The sequence below is a fragment of the Dipteris shenzhenensis genome, chromosome 12 (assembly GCF_047967505.1).
Source record: "Dipteris shenzhenensis isolate YYH24624 ecotype China chromosome 12, Dip_SZ_1.0, whole genome shotgun sequence".
Lineage (NCBI taxonomy): Eukaryota > Viridiplantae > Streptophyta > Polypodiopsida > Gleicheniales > Dipteridaceae > Dipteris > Dipteris shenzhenensis.
The window spans coordinates 23,520,265-23,546,369 of NC_141607.1; the positions used below are offsets into that span (position 1 = coordinate 23,520,265).

General features: G+C 47.3%; 1 protein-coding gene across 3 annotated transcripts; it reads left to right on the forward strand.

Annotated features, from left to right (window-relative positions):
* Nucleotides 1–901: 901 nt before the first annotated feature.
* Nucleotides 902–24,071, forward strand: LOC147895996 (uncharacterized). Of its 3 annotated transcripts, none has more exons than XM_087382610.1 (9): nucleotides 902–1,268; nucleotides 2,788–2,922; nucleotides 3,488–3,663; nucleotides 3,775–3,839; nucleotides 17,200–17,313; nucleotides 22,729–22,884; nucleotides 23,003–23,134; nucleotides 23,322–23,454; nucleotides 23,609–24,071. In XM_087382610.1, the coding sequence occupies exons 2-9, from the start codon at nucleotides 2,840–2,842 to the stop codon at nucleotides 23,710–23,712; spliced, it is 963 nt and encodes a 320-aa protein (XP_087238736.1). In that variant the 5' UTR covers nucleotides 902–1,268; nucleotides 2,788–2,839; the 3' UTR covers nucleotides 23,713–24,071. The 3 variants fall into 3 exon arrangements, with proteins under 3 accessions (XP_087238736.1, XP_087238735.1, XP_087238737.1); XM_087382609.1 differs by having other exon boundaries at nucleotides 3,488–3,645; nucleotides 3,754–3,839; XM_087382611.1 differs by having other exon boundaries at nucleotides 3,488–3,645.
* The last annotated feature ends 2,034 nt before the right edge of the window (nucleotides 24,072–26,105 follow it).

Here is a 26,105-nt window from a genome sequence, read left to right on the forward strand (position 1 = left end):
ATCCTCCTTATTCCACATGGGAATTCTAGAAGGATTTCTCTTGACTCCACACTCCTCCACATGCCTTCCACACGCTTTGCATGTGGCCTCTCTTATATTATTAGAACACATGGACATGAGCCCACCTCTTTATAAGACTCACTCTTCCTATTTTCTAGAAACCCCATAATATCCCATACACAAATAACTCTCACCCCATACCAAGGTATTTATAATTCATACTTATGGTATTTACAATGATCCATTCCACTCATTCTCTAAATCCCATACAATATCTTAGAAAATAGAAATAAGTGAGAGCCGCTAGGCTATCATTTGATACTCAAACTCTTATCAAACATAGAAGAAAACAATACCAATGCCAAATAAAAAATATCAAAATTTGGCGTCACAGCATCCAGGCAGAAACATTAGCATTTAACGCAGCAAGAGCTTTGCCCTTATCCCGAGCTGCATTTGCTGGTTTATTGGACTTATTCTTAGCCTGAGAGGAGGCATTTTGTGCAAAACACACACACATAGACACACACACACACATTTTTGGCCTGCCTTTAGTAGGCCTTAGTGGAGGCAAGGGAGCTACAAACTGAAAAATGGCCCTTTTTTATTTTCAAAAAATTTAAATTAATTTTACTATCCACTTGCTATTTTTTCAGCTAGAAATCCTCCACATTTTTAGCCCCCCTCTCTCTCTCTCTCTCCCTCTCTCCCTGCCCCCTCCCTCTGAGTCCCTCTCTTCCTTTCTCTCTCTTTCTTTCGCCTCTCGAGCAAGCCTATTGAATGATACATATCATTCATCTTGTTTTTTTTTTTGGTGAAACACACACACTTTTTTTTGTGTGTGTGAAAGCCATGATTGTTTATATTGCAAGAAAAACCACCTAAAAGAGGGGAGCTAGAAATTACATAAGCTGAAAACCTCTGTATATGCTATGATCATACACATCATGATCGATGTAGCGAGGTGAAAAACACACACACACGACCACACGTTAGGACAAAGCCTTGGGGGCAGTTTTGTCCATTTTAGGCTTGGGAGAAGCGACTCAAATTTCATTAAAATTTGGAACCACGCCTTTTGTTCCCTTGTTCAAATCTTCCAACTCGCTAAGCTCGAATCCTCTTTCAAAAAGTGAGTACGCCTCTCCTTGGCGTCCCGGGCATCGAGATCCTGCTCCATGCACTTAATTGTATGCTCATCGAATCCACTCAATTTCAGTTCTGGACAACGAGAACGTGACGACTTTCATTGTTGCCGGCGGCTTCCCGTGAGTATATTCTACATTGCTGTAATTTTTGGAATTTACGCCGTCCACCTCTAGGAGTCTCATCAGCTTCCTCTCAGAGCATAGAAAAATATTCCCTGAGCTTTGGTTGCACAGGCATTAGCATGTTTCAAGAGCAAAATTGAGATAGATTAGGGATTTGCAGTTTAAGGCATGAAGACAGTGATGGATCCAATTCAACAAACCTTCTTGCTGCATTATCTTCAATTATCGTTCTTTGCGAGCAATACTTTTGAAGGTAGGAAAGTCTCTTGCAAAGTATTAGCTTGAAGAACTAACTGGGATCTCAATCAGATACACATCATCTGTCTTAATCCAATGAATTGCTTCCTAAGATTTATTTCAGGAAAGCTACATGGAGAAGTTAACTCATGTATCGCGCTCAAGAGAAGTCATGGAATTGCTCCATTTTGAGACCTCCTTGCAGCTTCCTTGCTCCTACAATGGCCATAGGGCCAAGGGCGATAGCAAGCTATTCTTCAATACTGTGCATTGCTAAGCTTACTAGCTAGATTCATGGATCGCGTGCACTCTACGTTAGATATTTTAGGCATCAATGTGGTTTGTGTCTAATGATCTCGTAGTTTGGTCCCCACTAGCTTTTGCTCAGCGTTGCGTACTATCTTTACTGCTTCTAGATCTTACTCTTCTTTGCAATCATTGGCGCTTACCAGACTATGACATAGCATCAGACATCAACTCACGTACTCTTCAGAATTGTTTGTCAAGCCCAGTTGCTTGATTAAGCTCATTGTGGAGGCTATGACAAGCTGGCTAACAAGCCGTTTCTCTTCTTAGATTAAGTACCTAGTCCAAGAATTGGGATGATTTTTAGTCAGGCGCACCGGAGTCCACACATGGATTTGCTGATTTTTTAGGGGGAAATGAAGAAAAAAGTTTTGGAAGCTGGCTTTTTAGAGCTACTTTGCCATATTGAACATTACGTTCTCTAAGGAGAGCTCACTCTACGTATTCACATCTATGTATTCCAATGTTTGCAAGAAGTGAAAGAAATCTACGTTGTCGGTGTGTGCAAGATATTCATTTCAGAACGAGAACAATTGACAATTGACATCCAGGTGTGTCAGTATATTACACATCCACTGTTTTTCACTTGAGAGTTCTTCAAGACAATAATATATACAACATTCTCAAACATGACACTCTCTTATAGTGGGAAAGAGTTTTGATTAGAAAAGGAAAGGATCAAAGGCAACATAACTAGGGTGGGTAGGCAGCGTAGGATGAGTTTTTTGTGCACATTGGTGACACTATGGAATCAAAGGCACAGCGAAATTGTTAGTTTCAGCTCGTACTATTTTGTAGAATGAAGTAGGTTCTCTTTGAAAGTTCAGATGATTTTAACTACAAAAGGAAATAAACTTTTTCACAAGTCAAGGAAATAGCTAACTTACTTGAAGCTCAAACAGAGTCTCCTACTGATATTGATAATTATGTGTGGATTTATAGTATTGACACAAACATTTTTTCTGACTTGTAGACGTCCTTGCTTTTCTGATGATCAATATAAGGGCCCTAAGCCTCCAAGTGGCATGACGTCTTTGAACCCAAATACATGCTTGTGGAAGCAATTCCGTTCTTCCTCTCGGTTCACGTTGGAGCCTCCTAAATCTAGGTACTTCTTTTCTGCTTGAATCCATTCTCATTATTGTCTTTGAAATCCTCTTTTAAATTATCCAAAACTAAAACTTGAGAAAATTCTAAAATCTTCAAGACAGTGATAAATAAAGATTCAGTGTGTTTCTCTATTCTTCCAAAATGAGGGACCTTAAGGAGCTCTTTATCTACATTTGAGGAGCTTTGCATAACAATAGTTTTGCCAAAAGTCAGCTAACGATTCTAATTTATTTAATCTCACCAATAGGTATGATATTTCCTGTTTGTGAAACATGTACAACGTGCCCATGGTAATTCCTATGTTTGCCTGTAAAGGAAGTTGTAATTGAGTTCATAAACTAAGTTAAGGAATCTGCAGACTCGTTTCTGTGTCTTCTGAATTGTGGAGCTAAAGGATGGTTTTTTGAAACATTTGTGAAATTAGAAGTTTATCAAGGGAAACATTCAAGCTATACTTGGAAATTGTCCATTTTGAGCATTAAGTATTCATTAATGGTTATCAATATTTGTGTGTGAGTCACAATTCTTTTGCACGTCATGACTTCATTCTTTGTGAACCATAGGGAAGTGCATTTGTGGTGCCTTTTTCCTGATGAAGTGTATCAGTCAAGCCTTCTGCAACTATACGAAAGAATTTTATCTTGTGACGAGAGAACACACATGTTTCAGTTGAAGAGTGATCAGCTGCAGAAAGAGTTCCTCTTGACACGTACTCTAGCACGTACATTACTTGCCAGATGTATGTCATTACCAAGAAAGGAAGGAAATTTACTTTTGCTTATTTTTTTGGTCAACATGAAAGGGTTGTAAACTAAGCTCGTAAAAGTAGAAATTGGTGCTTCCTATGCAGATACAGGGGGCATGGTGGAGCCTAGATCTGTGAAGTTTGAAAGGAGCAAATTTGGAAAACCACAGGCAAGCTCTTGCTCGTTTTGCTCATGTTGTAAGTGTTGAGTCTTTTAGCTTTCTTGGATTCTGTTGTATGCGATTGATAGAGTATTTGCAGGCTTTTCCCAGTGGGCCATGCATTCCTATTTCTCTTTTAGAAGGAACCAACAAAGTTTATTGCTCTAAATTTAAATAATAATTAAGCAATATGTTCGTCTAAACATATGTCAAGTCTAAGTAAAACATATCTACAATGCTGATGCAATTCTTAACAAATATTTTCAACATTTTTGCATTAGTTTTAAGATTGTTGTATTAGTGGCTGTATGATTGGTGTTGATTGATTCTTTAATCCTCAAGTGTAAACATATTGGCCCAGTATGTAGAATATGATATTTATAGACAGTAATCATTGAATCAAGGAACATGCCCAAACTCATCCTCTAAAAATACAAAACCCAGTAATCATTAACATAAGGCTCAAAATGCACTTGGGTCTAACAGAGAAATAGAGAGATGAATGACTCAAATCAAAATGGAAATAAGGAAAAATGCTCCATCAAAGATCTTTTTCCCAACCTTAACTGGACTCTTAACTAGTGGAGGAAGTACAGAATACAGCCATTGATGACGTTTATGCATGAGATTTGACACTTTGGTAAATTCACAGAAAAGTCCAAAATACACTTAGTTAAATTTACATTGGCATCCTTCATGCATGAGATTTGACACTTCGTGGAATTCGCTAAGCTGAATTTATGTTTGCATCCTTCGTGTGAGATTCTACCTATGGAATATAATAACACTTTATGGGTGTATATGGTGCTACTTGTCCAACTTTAGGAGGCAGCCAAACAAATTATCATAAGAATATGTCGACTTTTGAAATTGCACGTAAAAACAGCAAAAATAGAGCAAATGCTTTCTTCCCTTGGTATACCCACTTGTGTTGGTATATTGGGTTTTTTCAATGGATATATTGATGGAAATATTTTTGCCAAAAAAACAGTGCTGATTATATTACTTCGAAAACAAGATACATGAGGTCAGCTTTGCAACTGACGGGGCTGCGTTCACAAATCGGACGCAGCCCTAAAAGGAAACAAAAAAATGTAAAGCTCTCTCTCACGGAGGGATCAGGCGAGTGTGAATGAACAGCCAGAGAGGTGGTGGATAGCGCCACTGAAGGCCCTGCGAAGTATGCTCGAAGAAGAGGCCCTGCGTATCCCAATCACGGAGGAAACGTCTCCGCTTCTCCCGGCCAGCCCGGGAGTCTCCCTGTCTCTGGTCCCACTGGCCTCCGAGGGTGTGTATAATCTCACTCCAGATGTCGATCATGACCTGGGCAGTCGAAAGGGAGGTGCCACCGAGGATCTGCGCGCATCGCGAGGTCCAAATGTGCCATCCTGCGATGCTGCTAATAATCTCCCAGACTGGCTGCCTCTCCTGAGATCCTGTGTCAGCCTTTGCCAGGTGCGGCGGAATGCTCTCGAGCGGCCCCCAAGTCCCCTGTGTGATAAGGAACGTGGGGTTCTGTGGGCCTGCCTCGAACAACTGATGAAAGCCAGGTGCGGTGCTGCACCAGCAGAACGCGCCCCAAGTGATCAAACCTAACTCTGGTGCTATGCGAGTAAGGATCCCAAAGGTCCACCTCCACACTTCCTGGGCGCGAGTGCAGCTCCACAGGCAGTGTTTTGGTGATTCCTCGTCCTCATGACAGATCTGACAACGTCCATCCTGACCAACCTGCCGCAACCAGCTCCCCACTGGAAGACCCTTGTGGGCGAGTAGCCAAAGGAAGTAGGAGATCTTCCGCGGCCGCCAGCTCTCCCACAAGGCCTTCCAGAAGGCTTGCAAAAATAGCTTGGAGATACCCTGAGCATACCAACTGGGCCGCTGGGTGGGCGGGCGGCTCTGCATCCTCCCAAGAACTCTCCTGCCCAATGTCGTGCTGTAGGTGAAGAAAGAGGTCAGCCCCTGACCTGTCACAATCTTTGGCCATCTCCACTCTCCTGGGTCCCAATCAAGCTCTGACAAGGCCCGCTCCTCCCAGAGCCAGAGTCGCCATAACTGCAGCTGGTTCTGCTCTATACTAGGATCGGTCCGCCAAACTTTCCCCACGAGGCCTACGACCCGAACCCTCTGCCATGGGAGGAGGGGGTCGATGAGCACATCCTCTCTCCTGAGTCGGCCATCCGCCAAAACCGCGAAGAAGGAAACAGAGGTGTCGTCCATCCGACCTGCAACCACCAGTGGGATGCCACGGGGGGTGAACTGTCCCAGCCAACGGTCATCACCAGGCATGAGGATCTGAATCTCGGGTGGAACCAACCAACCGGCTGGAATCACTCCGTCTATCTCTGTGCGTCTCGCCTGAGCTCCACGGGCACCTCCAGCTGCGGCTGCTAGAGCAACGGTCTCCAAGTGTCTGTACGTGTCCCTCCAAACTCGAAGGGACCGAGCTGGCCCCCGCATCCAACCGTCCCACCTGATGTGTGATCTCTCCCCCAGCTGAAGGCCCACGGCATCTCTGACCTGATCGTTCTATATGAGCGGCTGGCGGTCGATCTCCTCCTGACAGCTAGGAGGGGACTGCATGAGACTGAGGCGGAGCCGCCTCCAAACCATGAGAAGGCTACGAATGAGCGGGGAGCGCTCCAGCATCATCTCATCATCCTGAACATACAGTGCTGTGTCATCTGCATACTCCGAATCCAGGAGCTCCGTGTCCTCCCTGATGGGAAGGCGAACACCCCGGATCCCGGTCGACCTCGCCTGAAGGTAGTATGTCATGGCCTCGGCGAAGAAGAGAAACATGTAAGGAGCAAGGGGGCAACCCTGACGCACTGATCTCTCCAAACGAAATCGCTTTCCCATCCTGCCGCCGATGATGACCCTGCTGGAAGCTGTCCTGTATAACGCTGAAATACCCTGAATCCATCCTGCTGGGAACCCTAGTCGCTCCAGAGTACCCTCCAGGAAGGACCAGTCCACTCGATCGTAGGCCTTCTCAAAGTCGAGAAGTAGGATGGCTAAATGTGACCCACTGTGCTGAGCCCACTCCGCCGCCTCTGAGAAGGTGAAGACATTATACAAGATACTGCGATCCTGGACAAAGCCTGTCTGAGTGTCATGAATGAGGTCAAGAAGTAGAGGTCGAACTTTGGCGCTGATCATCTTTGCAAGGATTTTGTAGGCAGTGGTGAGGAGAGTGATCGGGCGCCACTGACGGATCTCCTGTCGATCTCCTCCCTTCGGGATGAGGCAAATCAGTCTTGAGGAGAGGCTCTCTGGCATATATCCGCTGCTGAAAATCCTCTGAAGGGCAGCTAGGAGGGGTGAAGAAAGCGCGAGAGAGCCCATCCTCGCCAGGGCATTTCTGCCCATCGATGGCCATCAAGGCCTCCAACATCTCGTCAGTAGTGAACAGTGCCATCAACGTCGCCTGCATGCTGGGCTGAACCAGGGCTGGAATGTGCCTCCAGGGCTGGAATGTGCCTCCACACCTCCTCGCGGGAACGTCAAGTGCGAGGGGCAAGCTGCTCGTGCTGGAAAAGAGTCCTGTAGAAGTCGGTAGCCAACCCCAAGACCTCACCCGGATCAGTAACGATGTGCCCCTCCGCTGTCGTAAGACTCCGTAGCTGATCACCTGCTGCTCTCTGGCCATGCGTCCTGAAGAACTCCCTGCTCATCCGGTCGCCCTTCCGAGCCCAGTATGAGAGGGAGGCGTGATAGGAAAACTCTGAGCGGCGCTGGAGAGTCTCCTCAAGAAGGGCTCTGGCTTGAAGGGCCTGGATCCGAAGCTCCTCCGAGCCCGGGGCTGCCTGCTGGAGTCGCTGAATGGAGGCGAGGTCCCTATGAAGAGCTCTCTCTCTGCCCCACCACTCCTGGCGAACCTGAAGGGCTGCGAGTTAGCAAATCTGGCTGGACTCCTGCAAAGCCTGCGCCACCGAATCAACCAGATCCACGCACTCACCCCAATCTCTGTCCCAAAGGCTACCGATACTATTGCGCACCTCCTCCCTCGAGAAGATGGAGTCGGGAATCCGGCACGAATGGGGAGGAAGGGACTGAGCTGCCGAGTCTAATGATAAGAGCACAGGCGCGTGGTCGGAGAGTGTCGTCCCTGGCACTATACCTGCCTGATCACCTCTGCTGATGGCCCAATCACTGACATAGAATCTATCCAGTCTCTCCAGGAGTCTGCCTCCTTCCCTGCGGAAGCCCCACGAGAAGTCCAAGCTCCCGTGCCAACGGCGGAAGGACGGGTCTCTCCAGCTGTCCCTACCTCCTGTCGCAAAGATAAAGGAGTCCCAAGCGGATTGCTCTGCCTGAGCCATACCTGTAAACTCTGGTCCTCTGCCCTGCTGGTCCTCCAAGGTCTCCAGATTGTTGAAGTCACCTCCAACAATCCAGGAATCCATGTTTGGGAGAATCCCTGTGAGTGTCCTCCAGAAAGTGGCTCTGCATCGGAGGTCTGTGGGAGCATAGATGTTGAGGATTCCTATTTTGGAACCCTCCAACTCTAGGCCAACCCAAATTGCACGGCCTGGAATCAACGTACCATGACCAAAAACTCCCTAGGCTAACAGCTTGCACACGGAAGTACAGACACCGCCACTCCTCCCCTGTGCGCCAATCGAGGGCTCCCAATAAGTGTGAGAGCGTCCAGGGAGGATCTTCCCACAGCTACGGGAATGAGCCACTGAAAGCTTATGCTTTTGGAGCAGAAGTATATCCAAGCGACCAATCAATGCTGGCTGAAGTTCCTGTCTCAAGATGAGCTTCCTAGGACCACGGGTGCCAGAAGAATGAAACCCGTTCACGTTCCAGGAGACAAGGTGTAAGCTCATGGTGAGGACTGATAGGCTGCGAACAACTGTCTGCTCGCGGCTGATGTCGATGAAGAAGCTGACATTTCGGAATGGAGGCGCTGACGCTTTTGAGAGGGTTTGGAGGGGGAGGTGGGGTCGTCCTGCCCGTTCTTCAAAACTTTTAGCAAAGGCGTAAGGCCTTTAGTGCCATGGACAAACGCTTTCTCGAGCCAACTCGAGATCTCTGAGGTAGTCATCCCGTAGAAGGCTCGGAGTTTCTGAGGAGTCCAGGCTCTGACATCCTGGGGAAGGGGCCACGACAGAGGGGGCCTGAGGATCACAATCAATCTGAAGTGTTTGGCGGCACAACGCCACCGCAGGCGCACGTCACCCTTGGACCACTTAGTCTCGAGAAGCTATCCACCCGACGGGCCTATCCAGGAGCAAACCTGAGCGTGCGTCTGCTCTCTGAGAGCCTCCCAGATCGAGTCATCTGTCCAAGTCTCGGTGCCGTCGCTGAGAAATGTGAAAGCAAAGCTAGGGCCATCCCTCGGGGCCAAGGCTGCGATCTTCCATCCGCCCCTTTACGGAGCAGGAAGATACTGATGTCGAGACAAGCAGGGAAGGTCCCAAGGTCGGCCACATCCAAGTAGTCCCAGGGGCCAGATCTGTAGAAGTCGCGAGGAAGCTCTCTCTCCTGAAGCTGAGACCCACCAGAGTCTGCAACTGAGGGGGTCGGGCTAGCAGAGAGGGAAGACTGCTCCACGGGTGGTGTAGACTCCGGGTGTCTTGCCTGGGGAGGGGAAGGGGGAGGTGGCTGAGGGGTAGGCAACTCAGACTCCACGGAGGCGACTAGCGGGGGGGGTGGAGGAGGGGGAGTGGGGGCTGCCCGTGGTTGAGGAACCATCGGTACAGTTGACACTGCAGGAGAGCTGAGAGGGGCGGGGGGAGGGGGATGGGGCTGAACCTGGGACTGGGGCTGAGAAGGAAGAGGAGGGGGCTGAAGAGGAAGAGGCGGGGGCTGATGCTGCGGGTCGGGTAGAGTGGGGTGCGACTGGGGAAGGGGCTGGGACTGAGTGGAAGGGGGCTGGGGAGCGGAAGAGAGGGGGACCTGAGGCTGCGGAGGGCGGGCTACGGTCGAAGAAGAAGCTCTCCCAGGACCCTGGGGCGGCTGCCTGTCAAGTCTCTGAGGTGCTGCTGCAGGTTGGGTAACCTCTGCCTCCTTGCCTTTTTCAGAAATCTTCTTATTCTTTCCTCTTTTCCTTCTGACCTCAGTCCAGCCGCCAGCCATCTCTGGACCGGACTCCGGTTGCCTCTGCTCCTCCTGACGTGGCTGCCCGGAGGGGGGGGGAGGGGGCGGGGGGGCCGAGAGGAACTGGGGAATCGTGGACAAATAGCAGCCAGGTGCCCAAAGCCGTGACACCTCAGGCACTGGCCTGGCTGTCCTGTGACTACCATGCTCTGGGTAATGCTGCCAGCGTCTATCACGATCTCAATCACTGCAGGGAGAGTCGCAGGGTCTGCCACAGCCACACGGGCTCGGGGGGCTCCTGCCGTAGTAACCGCGTCAGCGAAAGTGTCATGCATTACCCAGCCAAAGTGGGAGCCCAGGTCCCTGACTATCGGCCGCAGCTCAGCAGCAAGGCCTGGAAAAACTAGCGTCACTGGGTGGCGAGGTATGCGGAAACGAGCATCAAAATCCGTTGCACTGAATCCACGGTACCAAGGGACTATCATAATGATCTTTCCATCCACAGAAGTGGGGGAACCAGCAATCAGGTTGCTCGAAGCTTTCGCAGTGGAGAGTTTAAGCCAGAAGATGCCCCTTCCCATAAGGGCCACCTCCTCAATGTGGCTGTCCTCTAGCATGAGAGTGGACTGGAGCCAATCCCTGATGGCTGATCTGGAGGGGGAGTGTCCAATGACTCTGCCATAGACGGAAGTAAGGGCAAAGTCATTGGCAACCTCTTGTACCCGAGACGACTGTTGCTCTGTCAAGATAATGTGGTAGGCATCTGGAGAGGGAGGGTCCGACTGGGCCTCCGGTTCCGGGCAGGGAGCCGCCATACCGCCAAGACAAACTGCGAGACCTCCGATGAAGAAGAGGCTGCCACCCAAAAAAGGGGGGATAGACGAGGGGGTGGAGCCTGGGTGTGACGAAGAAGGGTGAGGCGATACGAAACGAAACGAGGCGGGTGGGGGAAGTGGAGGCGAAGGCGAGGGCGGAGGCGGAAGGTGGAAAGGGGTGGAGGGTGGAGGGCGGAGGCGGGGGTCGAAGGCGAGGGGGAGGGACGGCGGTGGAAGCGAGGGCGGGAGGCGGAGGGGGAGGGGGGGGAGAGTGAGGGCGGGGGCGGAGGTTGGAGGGCGGAGGGGGGGGTGAAGGGGGGCGAGGGTGGGGGGCGGGTGGGGGTGGAAAGCGAGGGGCGGGGCGGAAGGGCGGAGGGGCGAGGGGCGGGCGGGTGGAGAGCGAGGCGAGGGGGGCATAGCGAGGGGCAAGGTGAGGCGGAGGGGCGAGGCGGGGGCGGGCGGAGGGCGCGGCGAGGAGCGAGACGGGAGGCGGGGGGTGAGGCTAGGGGCGGGGCGAGAGGAGAGGCGAGGGTCAAGGGGCGGAGAGGCGAGGGGGTGAGGGCGTGGAGGTGGGCTGAGGCGGGAGTGTGCGGCGAGGGCGAGGGAGAGAGGCGACAACGGAGGCTAGGGAGGTAGAGGCTGCGGGAGGGAGGGAGGGGGGCTCGCAGGAGCTGAATCTCTTACAAAAATATTATTGATGCAAATATTGACAGAATACTTGGGAATTTCCTATTCAAATATTTTTGAAAATACTGATGCAATTCGGCGCAAAACCTTGAACCCTGAAGGATTTCTGTTGCATGTTTCTTGAACTCTCCTCCTTCCTCACATTCTTCAGCTTGTTCAGGGGTGAGGCTTCTGCTGGATTCCCCGAGGGAAGACTGAGATATGTGGGTTGTTGTTAGGATTGCAAGGCTAATTCAAGTGCATGCAATTAACTCTTACACACAGTATGAAGATCATGAAATAATGGAAATGATCTTTCAGCTTATCATTGCAAAGATCGTACCCACATGTGATAATAAGATGAGAGGAAAACACGATAAACACTGACTTGACAGAGATGCATGAAGCACTCATCAAAGATCAACCGACTCCACGCGACTCTCATCGAACCCTGTCAGATTCATGATGGACAAAGAGACTTGCTACAGATTGCCTCATCGGTTTGATAGAAGGAATAATTATCTCCACCTCCATCCACATGTAGAAGTTGCCCCAGATTGAACCAAGTGTCTTCCATGCCCTGTGTGGGTAATCCAACTTTGGTGCCGTGCCCTGTGTGGGTGGTAGTTTGTTACCATGCCTTGTGTAGGTGGTGACTTTTAGTGCTTTCGGTCTCTGTCAGTATATTGAGCAGGATTGTCTCTGTTGTTGTCTTGATGCTTCTCCCCATTTCATTTCGGGGGGGATTGTTGGAGTGATCCTCATAGGGTGACCTTCCTTTGATAAAGGTTTTAGAGGATTCTAGTATTGAGCTCTCTCTTTGGCCGAGGTTGATTGTGATTGGCTTGATGGAGATTTCTTAATGTGGTACGTGCATTTCAATTGGTCCATGCAATGCCTCGTCTCTTGCTTGGATGTTAGTGTGGCTGGCCCATGCACAACCCAATAACAAGATCTCAGTCAGCACCAACTAAAGGCCTAGTCTTCATCAAAAATCTCTTCTGAGTTTAGCTCTCATACTGCAGCCAGGATGTCTAGTGCACGCCTTCTTCTTTTTGAATTGTTGTTTCTGGATTTCTTGCGCTTCCAAGGTAAAAGAGTTTGACCGCGATTTGTCCTGGCAATCCTCTGACCAGTAATCCTTAAAAGACTGCTCATCTTCATGCTCATAAACTCATTTAGCTGCACTGCCGACAAGCTTAGATGCTTGATTCTGTCTCACGATCCTCAAACCGAAGTGGGAAAAACAATGTAGAGATCACAAAACAAGTGCCTGCCACCAACCGATCGACATCACAAAAACTGTCATGTCTTCCAAACTGGAGCAAAGAACCAAACTAGGCACCAAGCAGCGTGGCCCAAACATATGAGATAAGACCAACCCGGCATCGATACATGTATCAAAGAAACCACCACAAGAAGGAAAAGCCAGGCCCAAAAACCAAAGCATCAACAAACTTCATCTTTGACAATTGACTGCATGGCATATCCTTCTATGTCAAAGCTAACACGGTCTTCTTCTCCCAGGGACCCGAGCTTGAAAGAATGCATGGACGATCTGCTGTCGACAAGCTTCAGAAACTCAAAAACTCACTGCACTAACCAAGTTGTTATCCCTCTGATAGAAACACCGGTGCTGAGACAATCAAATATGTGACCTCACACAAGAACTCACAAGGTTCCCAATTGAAGTGCTCTGATACCACTGTTACGATTTGCAAGGCTGATTCAAGTGCATGCAATTAACTTATACACACAGTATGAAGATCGTGAAATGACGAAAATGATGTTTCTGCTTATCACTGCAAAGATGATAAGATGAGAGGAAAACACGACTCTATTAAAAACTAATTTGACAGAGATTTTGCAACTGACCGCCTCAACCCTACGGCATTTGTTGGCTTACAAAATTGATCTGTCTATTACCTCTCCGACCTCTAGAAGAGTACGAGCTGCTGCTCCTACATGAAGCACTAACTGAAGATCAAATGACTCAATGCAGCTCTCATCGAATCCTGTCAGATTCGTGATGGACAAAGTTACCTGCTACTGATTGCCTCCTCGGTTTAACAGAAGACAACCATCTCCACCACCATCCACGTGTAGAAGTTGCTCCAAAATTGAGCCAAGTGTCTTCTATGCATAGGTGAGCCACACTAACATCCAATCAATAGATGAGACGTTGCATGGACCAATTGAAATGCACATACCACGTTAAGAAATCTCCATCGAGCCAATCATGATCAACCTCGACATCCACCAGCCAAAGAGATAGCTCAATACTAGAGTCCTCTAAAACCTTTGTCAAAGGAAGGTCATGCCATGAGGGTCACTCCAACAATTGTCAAGTGGGACTGGATATTTCAATAGAGCAGCAAAGTGCCCAAGTGTTAAAGAGTGTTCATCGTAAGCTTCTCTCTTGGAGTGTGGCTAGACTCTCCTTGGTAGGGAGAGCGTTGGTGTGAACTAGGTCCTTCTGGCAACTGCTTGATATATGCCTCATCTGGGCCAGCCCCTAGGGCAGGGACGAGCTCAAGCAGCAGCCCTTGATTTGGCAATTGAATGTTCGAGACCAGGATGGTTGTATGTTGGGGCAATGCACACACATTGTGTGGGCACAATGGGAATAGTGGCTTCTCAAGATCCCTGGGGGCATTTCTCTGGCAGCCTGAGGTTGAGAGCACGTGTCCACCTGAGAGGAGCCAGCCCATCCCAAAACCATGGTGGGATGGGCTTGGTAGGTCTCTGTCACTGTCTCCGGATGCCACAGAATGGCTACATTGATTTGGATCTTTCTCCAAATAAAAGTTCCTCGGAGAGTCTTCTAGATGCAGCAGCACCATGATGATCTGTATCTGGTCTTCTTCAGCATTTGTTCAAGTGGGGCACTCTAGTTGGAGTCAAATTGCGGAGATAGAGACCTGATAGATGACAGGGTCTTAGACTTAGCATAGTGATAGAGCATCAGAGTAGTTGGCCGGCAGGGGCAGGAGTTGAACCATTCACCCCATAACATTTCTGTATGGGCAAGCTCACTCTAGTTGGTACCTCTGGTTATGGGAAGTCCCTTGCACGAGGTGCAGTGGGATTTGGTGGCCGAGCTTCCTTTCTTCCCTTGCACCACTCGCATTGTTTACATTCTCACAGATTGAGGAATCCTCTGGTTGCAAAGCCCCCCACTCTGGTTGTTGGCATTTGTTTCCGGGATACCCTAGGCAGTGAGGTGGGGAAACAAGCTGCATAAGTAGCTTCCTTTTCTGACTGGTCGAGCGTCCTATGGATTGCTGATCTGTATTGTATTGCAGCTTCAAGGGCAAGGAAGTCAAAATTCAATTTAGCAGCTTAAGACTGCCCAAGGGCATCAAGGAAATTGGCAATTCTCAAGGAACGTAAGATAATGAGTTGAACTCGAGAGGGAGAACACTATCATGATTTTCCAGAAGTAATCAGGCTGCAGAAGACTAAGCATTAACCAGGTCTAATGAAATGCTGGCCACAGCTGAGTTTGACATGCTATTTGGGGAGCCACTTTGAAGAGATCCCAAAGGCTATTTGGGAGCTTAAAGGAGCCACAGCTGAGTCTCATATGCTATTTAAGGAGCCACTATGAAGAGCTCCCAAAGACTTGAACGTTCATTAGAGATGATTACAAGGATCAGCTTGCCCAATCCAGGTGCAGCTACTGTTTGGGAGATAATTTTGAGTTCAACAACATAGAACATTGGGAAGTCTAGAAGCTCTATGTTCTAGAGCATCACCTAATTCCTGCATTGATACTGCCATTTAAGTTGGACCTGATTAATTCCCTTAGAGGCATCTAGGATTTTCATGATGATGGATTGAAAGCAGCTCAGATTATCAAGAGGATCTTTTCCGGCCTTGGAAACATGGTTTCCCTTGTCTTCATGGTGCACATGGTATTGGTTGGCAGTCCTGTTGGAAAGGTCACCTCCCCATCTGTAAGCCCCCATATGAGGATAGCACGGGGGGAGTGAACCTAGGGTTTGAGAGACTGACACATGAGAAGCAGCATGGCTGCCATGTGGGCAAGAATCAAAGAGATGGAAGGTACCCGGAGCTAGGATGGATCTGCAGCAGCAAAAGGCGAAGCAGTAGCCAGCACAAGGGACCCAGAATAGAGGCGATCACATGGCGCTGACATCTGCAGGGTGTACGGCTCTGTACAGCGCTGGAGAAGGGCCTGGCAGAGGCGCAATTATGGCAGGATGTGCAGGCGCAGATGTGGAGCAGGTTTTGGGCCTGTTTGGAGGCCCTGGTTTACGGCTGGAGAGTGGGCGCCCAGGTGGGCAGGAGCAGCAGCAAGGAGGGCTGCAAGGGACTGACCCTGGGAGGGCATGTTTATAACACATATGGGACAGCCAGGCAGGCCTGCATAGGGGCTGTACCCCTGCCTTGAAAGGCGGGCTAAAGCCCTCGGAGTGTGGGCCAAAGGCCCTGGAAAAGAGAGCCCCAAAAGGGGCGTTTTGTGGCAGACAAGTTGGCCAGGGAGGGGCTGACTGAGTTGGCTATTTTGCCCCTCCCCTGGTTGGTTTTTGCAGCAGGCCTTGGGCCTATAAAAGGAGAGGCCTTGGGTCTCATTCATCATCCAGCAACTCAGCAAAAGGGCAGCAGACAGGAGCAGCCAGAAGATACTTCCTTGGGCCTCATCCTGGAGGTGAAGGAGAGTGGAAGGTGCCTCATTTAGACCCGGGGCATGCCCCACGGGAGTCACGGTGGCTCTGGTCTTGCGTCGAGCCTCCTCCAGGAGACCGAGACACACGGCACCCCTTGACAGACGCCAGTGTCCCATCACCTGGCTATGCACCAGCCAGGGCGACATGACATATGGAGGATTCCACTCCCTCTCCAGTCTTTTTTCTTTTCATTTGTCACACTCATATGTATTTGATTATGTATGATCAGACTTAGGACTTAGCACAGGTGATGATGCTCGTTTTGTAGCTCCACCCTTATTGTGATTTGTATTAGGTTTTCTTTCAGTCTCATAGACCCATCGGTCTTCCGAAGACACTAATAAAATTTCTTTCTTTCTCAAGGGCTGAACCTTGGCTGTCATCTTGGGCAGCAAGGTGCAAGGATCAAGGACGGCGAGTCTACATACGCTCGAGGTGGAGCACGGGGGCTCGAGGCTAGAGATAACCGGCAGATAGGAGAAGGACCTTGTGGTAAGATCAGAGGACCACACCATTGGTGGGACTCTGGATCTCTTTTGTATTGTGTCCATATCTTTGGACGGAAATATATTATTTTGGTGGTTTCTTTATTTAGCTGGTCCATTGTCTATTGATGAGTCTGCACATCTTTTCTATGCACATAAGTTTAAGAAGTTTGTGATTCCTCACCCCACACCACACTGTGTGAGCTCTTGGGCAATTCTATCAGTCTTCCGTTGTGTGTACCCTCTGTTGGGTCATTTCTAACAAGTCCTAGTTCTGAGGTTGTGGACATTGAAGTCCAATCAAACGTCACAGTTAGTTTTTGTTTTGGCAAACATGTTAATGGGATGTAAAATTCCTAATGATAAACTTTGTCTTCAAGCAATATCATACATTATAGAGATCCTCAGGTTGTTGTTGACATTGAAATCCAATCAAACTTCAGAGTTAATACTTTGCTTTGGTAAACATGTTAGTGGGACGGAAAAGAGGCTTAGTGAGGACTTTATGCTTTCAAGCACGCATTTTTTGGCTTTTAGCTGGTTAGCTTACGTTTCTTTTAGACTAGATGCTTTACCTTTGTTTTAGACTAGATATTTTGCTTTACGCAGTAACAGACACATTGTTAAGATTTTAGTTGAAAATGTGTTGTCAATATAACAGGTCGTATGGCCCACATATAGACAAAGTGGGGAAACATGGTGTCCACGGCAACTATGCTTCAACCTTTCACATACCCGATCACTTATTGCTTGCGTGATCACAGGTGGTTCCCAGGTAGGTGCAAAAGCCTTTATAGTATATTATATTAAAAGTTGACAAAGAAGAACTTGGTTACTTTACAGTCGAACCTTAGAGTAATATGCACCATTGATTTTCTCTATGCATTGATAGAAGTCTAGCCAACGATTTTTAAAGGCACTAGAACTTGCGTGATGATGTCCTTCATAGCTGGGATCTTCGCTTTTGATCACTGAAGCCATGCAGCATCTACTAGCTTGATGAATGTTTTCCGTGTATGTGAAATTTGAGGGTCTCACATAAACACGAACACATGTAATAAGATTCAATGTTTGAAAGGATGATTATTTGTGCAACGCCTGATTTACACTTGCGAATCTTGTTCCTTTCTTTGTATATCTTTAGAGCTCTAAAATTTGAGGGTGGACCTCTGGCACAGGGGTTACACTAATGCAGAACAGACCACACCTCAAAATTTTTAAAATCTTTTAGACCATACTAGCTTGCTAGCTCTACGTTTTGAAGGTGGACCTGTGGCACAGTGGTTACAGGAATGCGGAAAAGACCACACCTCACTCGATTACCCATACAATGTAGACCGACATAGTGCCCGATTAACAGAGAATGTGTGTAGTGCTTGGGGCGATTAAAAGATAAGAAGGTACAAGAAACAAAAACAGACATAGGATATGAAGAAAGGGTGACCAAACCAAGTGTCTGGAACTATCCATTGACTAGCACCATTGTTAGATTTAGCTTTCAGAAGATCAGTGGTCAAATCAAAAGATCAAATTAATGAAGTATTGATCACTTAAACGGTGCTTGTATAGACATGTGGAATCAATGAAGACTTGAGATTTGGCACATGACATGTGGCATATGAAAGAGCCACATGACACATTGCATGTCACACATGGCACCATACATGAATTTAGCTTCACTTGAGAAATTGCATGACATGTGGCATCGCTTGGCACACGGTGAGATGTTTTGTCGCAGTGTTTCACATGCTGCTCTTAAGGCTCTTTAGCATGTTGAGCTGGTTAAAGAGGAGGGAATACAAATTTCCAATTATTAAATTTGAGGCTCCTTGTTTTTCCTTTGCTGTTCCTCTTCATGAGGAAATTCGAAATTCGAGTCGAGGTGACATGTTATATCAAGCATGGATAGCCTATGATTTTTGAAAGGCCTCTATCTTTTGCAGATTTTAAGCATCACTTGGATGAGGTTGGGGATGAAGGTGAAAAGATCATTGCCAGAAATAAGGCCATTCCTTTCAGCTGAAGATCAAACTTGCAATTAATGGAGACCATGTCTCAGAGGTTAACAGTGTTGTGCATAGGTCCCACGTCATTGACAGAATTAACTTTGAATCCCTACGGATAGTTTCTCACAATAACATTAAAGAGAATTGCACAACTACGCATGACATAACCAGAACCATAAAGGAGAGTAGGGTTTACTGGAGGATAGAACACCGGATGGGGGGTGACTGAGGCCCATGTCCATTGTCGATGAATCCTGGCATATTGGACAACTAACAACCTTAGGGCCCACGTCCCTGGGTAGGCATCCATAAAACTGAGTAGAAATGCCTCCAAAATTTGTAGAACCAATAGAAGATGCTTGGAAAGCACTGAACACCTCCAGATGACACAAATCAAATAGAATCAGCAATAATCCAGTTTTTAGCAGCTTAATTTATTCTTAAACCTCTGCCTCTGGCCCTCTGCATAATCTGATGTACATCTCTGCTTCCTGTACCCTGTAGATACCCAGGGTTGGGAAATACCTGGCATATTGGACAACTAACGACCCTATGCCCATGTCCCTAGGTAAGAATCCATAAAACTGAGTAGAAATGCCTCCAAAATTTTGTAGAACCGAAAAAAAATGCTTGGAAAGCTCTGAACACCTCCAGATGGCACAAATCAAATAGAATCAGCAACAATCAAGTTCTTAGCAATATAGAGTGGCTAGCAAGAGGGGAAAATCGAAGCAGGAAATAGGAGGAGAGCTCAGGAAATCAAGTCACAATTTGCAGGAGGAAGTGGCAGGAGCAAATCTCAACTTGGCGAGCGACTTCAGCAGCATGGTGACAGGCCTCAGTGATTGGAGCAGAGGTGGCCCGCGGGTAGAGGGTGAAGCTAGGTACGCTCTGGAGAAAACGGATCAGAATTTGGGGCTTGGAAGAGGGATGTTGTAGGTCACTGCTCCACCCTTTGTTACTGTTTATTGTACCTTAATTGCCCCCAAATGAGGAGAAGCTGTGAGCATGTAGTGTATATAAATATGAGATATATAAGCATCTGTAGAGGGCTGCATACAGATAAGCATCTATATGCAGCCCTCTATCTTCTTGACAAGATGGGCTACATCTTCAGGACTGCATATAGTTGTCTAGATAATCTCTATGGATCCAAAAGCATGCAGAGTTGGCATACAGCAACCTAGGTGCTTGTGTGGCATATGGGACATGTGACAGCTGTACGGTGCTGATGTGGCACTATATAGAGGTGGTGATGTGGCTGTCTGCCATGTGGCACTGTACGGCTGCTGATGTGGCATTGTATGGCTGCCGCTGATGTGGCAGCTGACTACTGATAGTATGCTGATGTGGCAGGTCAGCCAAGGGTTGGCCGGTCAGTTGACTGGTTGCTTGGGCTCTTATTTGCCAGCGGGTCTTCTTCTGGTTTGGCATCCCATAGAGCTCTCTTGGAGGGTGCCTTTGGACTGGGGGCCTTTTGGAGGTTGGGCGCATTTTCTTTTTGCTCCACCCTTCCTTGGGCCTGTTATTTCAGGGCTGCAGCTGCTTTGCAGCTCCCTTGTTCTCCTTTCTCTTCCTGGCCGCACTTTGCAGTTCCTGTTGCTTTTCCCACCTCTTGCCGCCACTTTCTCCCTTGCTAGCAGGTGTATCTCTTAGTTTGTTTTTCTAGGGAAAGCTTACTTGGTCGTAACCTTCTTTGGTCTGGCTAGAGGAGCTCTCATGGCAGCTCCCTTGAATCCCACAGCCATTCAGATCTTCTGTTTTCTAAAAGACAAACAGCAGGTGAAGACAGTGGTCCAGTCCCTCTAGGATAGAGCACTGGTAGGCTGTATCATTGGCCTCATGTCTATTCTATCCAGGCAAAGCCTAGGCCAAGAGGGTGACTATATTCACGAGGTCACTTATCTATGGGAGAGGAGTCTTTCTTCTCTAGGTGAACACTGCCGAAGCTTTGGTGGAGCAAAGTTTCATCTTCCTCGGCCCCCATTTGGTGTACTTCATTCCTTCTATCGTGGGTTCACGTGGACAACGTGGAAACGACACACCATGTGCCTCAATTTATAGTGATGCTCCGCTTAGCCAACCACGGCAGCATTTGTTTTGATAGATGATGGGATCCCTTGCCTTAGGGCGATCATTGAGTCCATTGAGACTCTGCCAGATGAGATCTTGCTCGAGACAATAGATGGGCGACCTGGATGATTACCCCTTGCCTTGGAGATGATGGTCTTGATACTTCAGTCCTGCAAAAGGGGTTCCATTGGAGGAGTTGGTTCACCTTCTTGTTCTTTTTGGGGTTTCAACTTCACTTCCACGAGAGAGAAATGGACCCATGTGCTCTTTGATCATATGACGGGGGATCGAATGTTCTGTATGATATGTTAGAAAATAGAGGGTACAAACAGTGGAAGCTAACCCAAAGAGAGTTATTGAGCCCAGGAATCACACAATGGTAAATGTCAAATCCCAAACTTCTTATCCTCAATGTGTACCATGTAGATGTGCAGTAGGCAAATGGACAATGCACAAGAGAAAGATGTAGAACCAGCAAAATATATATTTATCCAATGTGGACCAAATCATATACAATAGCTATGTCCAATGTACACAGTACCACCGTCTAGCAGTGGAGCACTGACTAGATGTAGACCGGCTGTCATGTGCACGGATTGGTATCTGACGTGTATTGGGTACACAAGACTAGCTCAAGTTGCCTGGGGAGGCTTAGAGCTAGGTAGGCTTGATTCTCGGGTTGAGTGGCAAGGGTACGAACCAGTTAGAGGTCTTCGCTATTTTTGGTGCTTGGGGCCCGAGTCTATATAAGGGACCCAGGGGTTTCAGTTCTCAGAGAGCCGATGGGAGCAAGTCTTGTTCCCAGGTGCTAGGTCTGATCTTGGATTGAGTTGCGGACGCTGAGTGGTGAGCAGCCTGCTCAGTTTCCTCATGTTTGGTGTGTTCTTGTGTACGCTTGCAGATCAGAGGTTTCAAGAGTGATGGGGTCGTGTCAGTTGGTATTAGAGCCAACTCTTGAGGTAGGAACTTCTGTTGCGAGAATTTTGGACGAATTTTTCTCTAGGTATGCCCTAATTTCGAAATTCGTGCTCAAACCTTGCAAGTGTCTGCTGGTTCATCGATTAAGGGAAGTGGTATTAGATTGGGATAGAAGGAGAGAGAGAGAGTGCAGGGTGATTTCGTTGCAAGAAGTGACAGGTTGAGAGAGAGAAAGTAGTGAGGTCTAGGTAGAGGCGTCAGAAGGGAGTCAGGAGAGAGCGTAGAGCTGGGGCGAACCAAAGGGGATCCTGCATGTCGGCTGGCTGCTCATGGGTCGTGATGGCAGGTAGAAGGGGAGCGCAGGAAGGTGTGCAATAGGATAGGGCTAGATCGCAATCTAGGCCAGTTGCTTTTTGGGGGGGCCTGGAGGCCTAAAAAAGCGCTACCCCTCCGTTTTTGGAGGTTGAGCTTTTGAAAAAGCAGGGCTTTACTAAAAGCCTGCTCTCCCACTATTAGTTCGGCCAAATTGCCTTCTCCCATAGCCTGCAAATTGCGCAGAATTCCAGCCCCTCTACACCTTCACGCCCGGGAGCCAGAACACTTGTACGGCCTATTACAGCACTTCGTACGGACAGCTAGGAGCAAAGTCCTAGGTTCAAGAATCTGAGCTGAATCGTCAGCTCAGCTCAGCTAGCTTACCTTCTTCATCGGCCAGCTTTCCCTTCTTCCATCGCCTTCTTCCCGGCCAGCTTTCACTTCGTTTCTACCTCCTAGCTCTGAGGATAATAAGTTAGGATAGTCCTTGGATGAAGATAGTGCCATAAGGTCTGTACACTCAAGTAGGATACGGCTCAATATACCGAGCTTGTGGCTAAGAGCAGAGTCAGCCAGACTGCCTTAAGGGGCTCTTTGTTGGTATTTATGCCTGTTTCCCAGCTTAGCTGCTTGGGGAACAAGACTGTTTTTGAGTATTGACCCCAAATGGGTCATTTTGCGATTTTGCACTTACAACACTAAGTTTTCTATTGAATTAGCTGAATACTAAGTTTTCTATTGAATTAGCTGAAATTTTTGTGATGTTTCTCTCTTTCTAAATTCTGCTTGCCAGGAAAATCTACTTCATATAGGCTTTTAAGTCTGCTTTGTAACAAAAAAATTTAGATGAATAATGGTTTCTCTTTTGTGCCTTCTAGGTCGGTATTGATGTAGAAGAAAGAGGCCGAGATTTGAGCACAGATGTGTTGACATTTGCCAGGCGTAAGTTTTCCAACGTGGAGGCTTCAAGACTGGAGCAGTTTGTTGATCTTGAGGAACGAAGGCATCACTTCATACAGCTTTGGACCCTCAAAGTAGTTGCATTTCTCTTTTCAATAGAGCTTTAGATTTTGTGAAACAAACGATGCACAGGATCTCTTGCTCTTTAGGGGGATACAGATCCCTTTAAACATGTTTTCAATGTGATGATAGGAAGCTTATGGGAAGGCCTTGGGTAAGGGTATTTCCGGGACACTTTTGAAGGATATTGCATTCCACTTCAGGGCCTCATCTGAAATGTGCAACCTTTTGGAGAAGGCAACTGGAATACCTGCCCATGAACAGGTACGGAGATGAACTTGATTTGTGCTTTTGTTCTTTCTAAACTTAAAGAATAGATGGTCCAGGCATGAATTGGACCAAAATTTTCCACAGCAACGTTAGCTGATCTTAACACGCCTTCTATTTCTCAGGTCGCTGAAAGAATTTTAAAGACATCACATGGCTAACATATGGTTTGATGTTTCTGCAGGCATTCTCAATACAGCTGGAAATTCTGAAGTCGTTGCAGTTGTACTCAAACACTTGGCAGTTCTTGCTCCTTCAACCTACCGATGTGCACTATGCATCTATATGCGTAGAAAGAAATGGTAGCTGTGATCAAGGTCTGTCAATATTCTAGAGATTTGCTGAACTTTCTGGCGAGTTAATATGTGTTTTTGTTGATGTCAAATCAGTCATCAAGAGGACATTTTGGCTGCTTTACCAGGCTTTCAAGTACAGATGCCATAGAAACTGATTGCTTGAAGGTATCAACAGGGCCTGGAGAGAAAGCTGGTTTGCAGATGCAGATTATGAAGACAATACCTCTTGTAAAAGATGAGCCTCTTCTCAAGGCTTTAGCACTTGGTCTAACTACATGATATTTTGTATAGTTTATGAGCCTTCTCCTTATGGTACCATATCACAGTGGTTTTTCAGGACACATTGTTCTACCTTTTTTCTTGCTCATACTTTGTCTAGGTTGTCCACAACTATATGCATTGACACAAACATAAAAACTCTGCTAGATTTCCAAAAAAATTGTACATGACAAATGGAGAGGGATTGCAAGGACGGGTTGAGGAAAGAAATCTTTCCAAATTTTCAATTGAAGCTGACATCCTTGTCAAGGGTTGTTAGGACCTCTAAGAAGTTATTGCAAGATCTTCTCCTTTGTATGTTGGTTAGTTATTCTTAACAGCATAGCCTAATAGAGAGAGATGAGAATTGGGATAATCAAGCTGGACCTTTTGAATTCTTTTGAACCGTTTTTACAAAAACATGGCATGAAGCTGACAAAAAGGAAAAATTGAATACGCAAGAAGAGAAACTTTGATGACAATGAAATTAAGTTGCATTTGATTTACAAGTAAATGATTTCTTTATTTAAAGAACTATGAACACTATAAAATTTAGATTCAACCATTATACAAAAAACTTGCCTTGGTGTCCTCTCCTCCAGGTTGGGAAGTTGCATGATTTTGGCTTGATAGACCATGTACATTTGTTAGAAAACAGAGGTGGAGGTTGCTTACTGCCTCGAACACTCCCCCCAAGATATGTTAACATATGCCTAGAAACCACCCAGTGCTAACTCAAAACAATAATTATATATTGATCCAAGGATGGACAAAATATTGTACAAAGGTGTGCGCAGTGTGCCACCATCTAGGTGCAAGGAATTGCCTAGATGTGAAGTCCTATCACTACAAAACTGTTCTCTCACCTCCTTGTGGCAGCTTCAAAATGCTGTCATCCTGCATGCTCTCCTAGATCTTCAGTGGGCTGCGTAGTGATGCCCTGCAAACAAACCTCCTTGTTGCTCTGGTGGATCATCAAAGGTGAGGCATTGTCTGCACCTCGATCGTTGATTCCCCTGACCCTGCAGTATACCGCTCTTCACCCTTCAGATTAACTGCAGGCTGGACTGCCTGTTGCGTGGCCTCCTTTGCTGCTTCAGATTGATGTGAAATCTTTGGCTCACCAACAGTGGTTGTTGGCCTCCTTGCTGCTCTCCAAGAGAACCTACTGAGGCAGTGGATGAATAAGGATGCCCAGGGCTTGTGCCCTTTTTATAGGGCTGGGGGCTCCCAAAGTCAACCAACCCAGTCACCAGACTGGTCGACCAATCGGCAGATTGGTCGATCTGCCAATCAGTCTGCTGACCTGTTCCTACCCCAATTGTTGTGCCTGGTTGCCATGTGGCGGTTGTACTATTCTGCTACGTGTAGTGACTGTCTCGATTTGTAATTTTTCTCCAACCTCTGTCCTCTGCAGTTGCTGTTTCTACAGCCTTGTCTGCAGGTCCTATCATGTAGCCCTTTTGTCTGCAGGTCCTATCATGTAGCCCTTTTTTCTGTCTATGGGCTTGGAATCCGCCCCATCTGTGGGCCCTTCTGCCCACCATTTTGGGCTTGTCAATAATCTGTTCTGTTGCAAACATGGCAGCCCTGCTGCTTATCGCAGATCTGCCCCCATGGTGGCAGTCCCTTTCTCTAGCCATGTGGCATCTCTCCTAGTCTACCTCCCCTGTGTCGTCCTCATTTGGGGGGCTCAAAGGTGGGGAGGTGATTCCTAAAATAGGCTGCATATTGCCAGAAAGTGTTATCACATTGATGAAGATGCCTCATGCTCTTCAGAGTATTTTGTTGCTTGAAGTAACTTCGTACACCGTCTTGTGCTGAGTTCTGGGAGACTATTTCTGAGTGGCGAATTCTATTTTTTCCTGTTCTATTCCAACTGGTCCTCGTGATGGTTTCAGTTCGTTTCTCCATGAATGCCCTGTGGATTGTGGGCGATGTCTGAGGTTTGCATGGATGTTTTTGTGGAGGTTTCAAAGATTGTGGCTTTAATTTTCAGCCATGTATGCTGCTAGTGCCGAGGACCAAGAAATTGGTTACTCAGAGGTTTTTTCTTTTGGCTGCCAGGGAATTCTTTTTGCTGTTGTAGAGTTGCTTCTCTACTCAGTTGTCAACGGGTATCCACTGTTGTCCCTGTTACATTGCCATTTGGTATCTACTACCATTGACCAATTTCTAGACAGTTTCTTACTTGTAAAGGTTGTAGATCCTTGTTGTTCGTAGCATTCCAAAAAAGTTTTTTTTCTAATGTACTTTCAAAACTGCTATCCGAGATTCATCTCTTTGAGACAGTGGACGATGAGATAGAGTGTGTTTAGGTGTTGCTGTCCATCATAGTTATTGGAAGAGGATTCCTGATTCTTGTTGGTAATGAGAATATTTGTTCTCTAACTTGAATGACGAATGGATTCCGC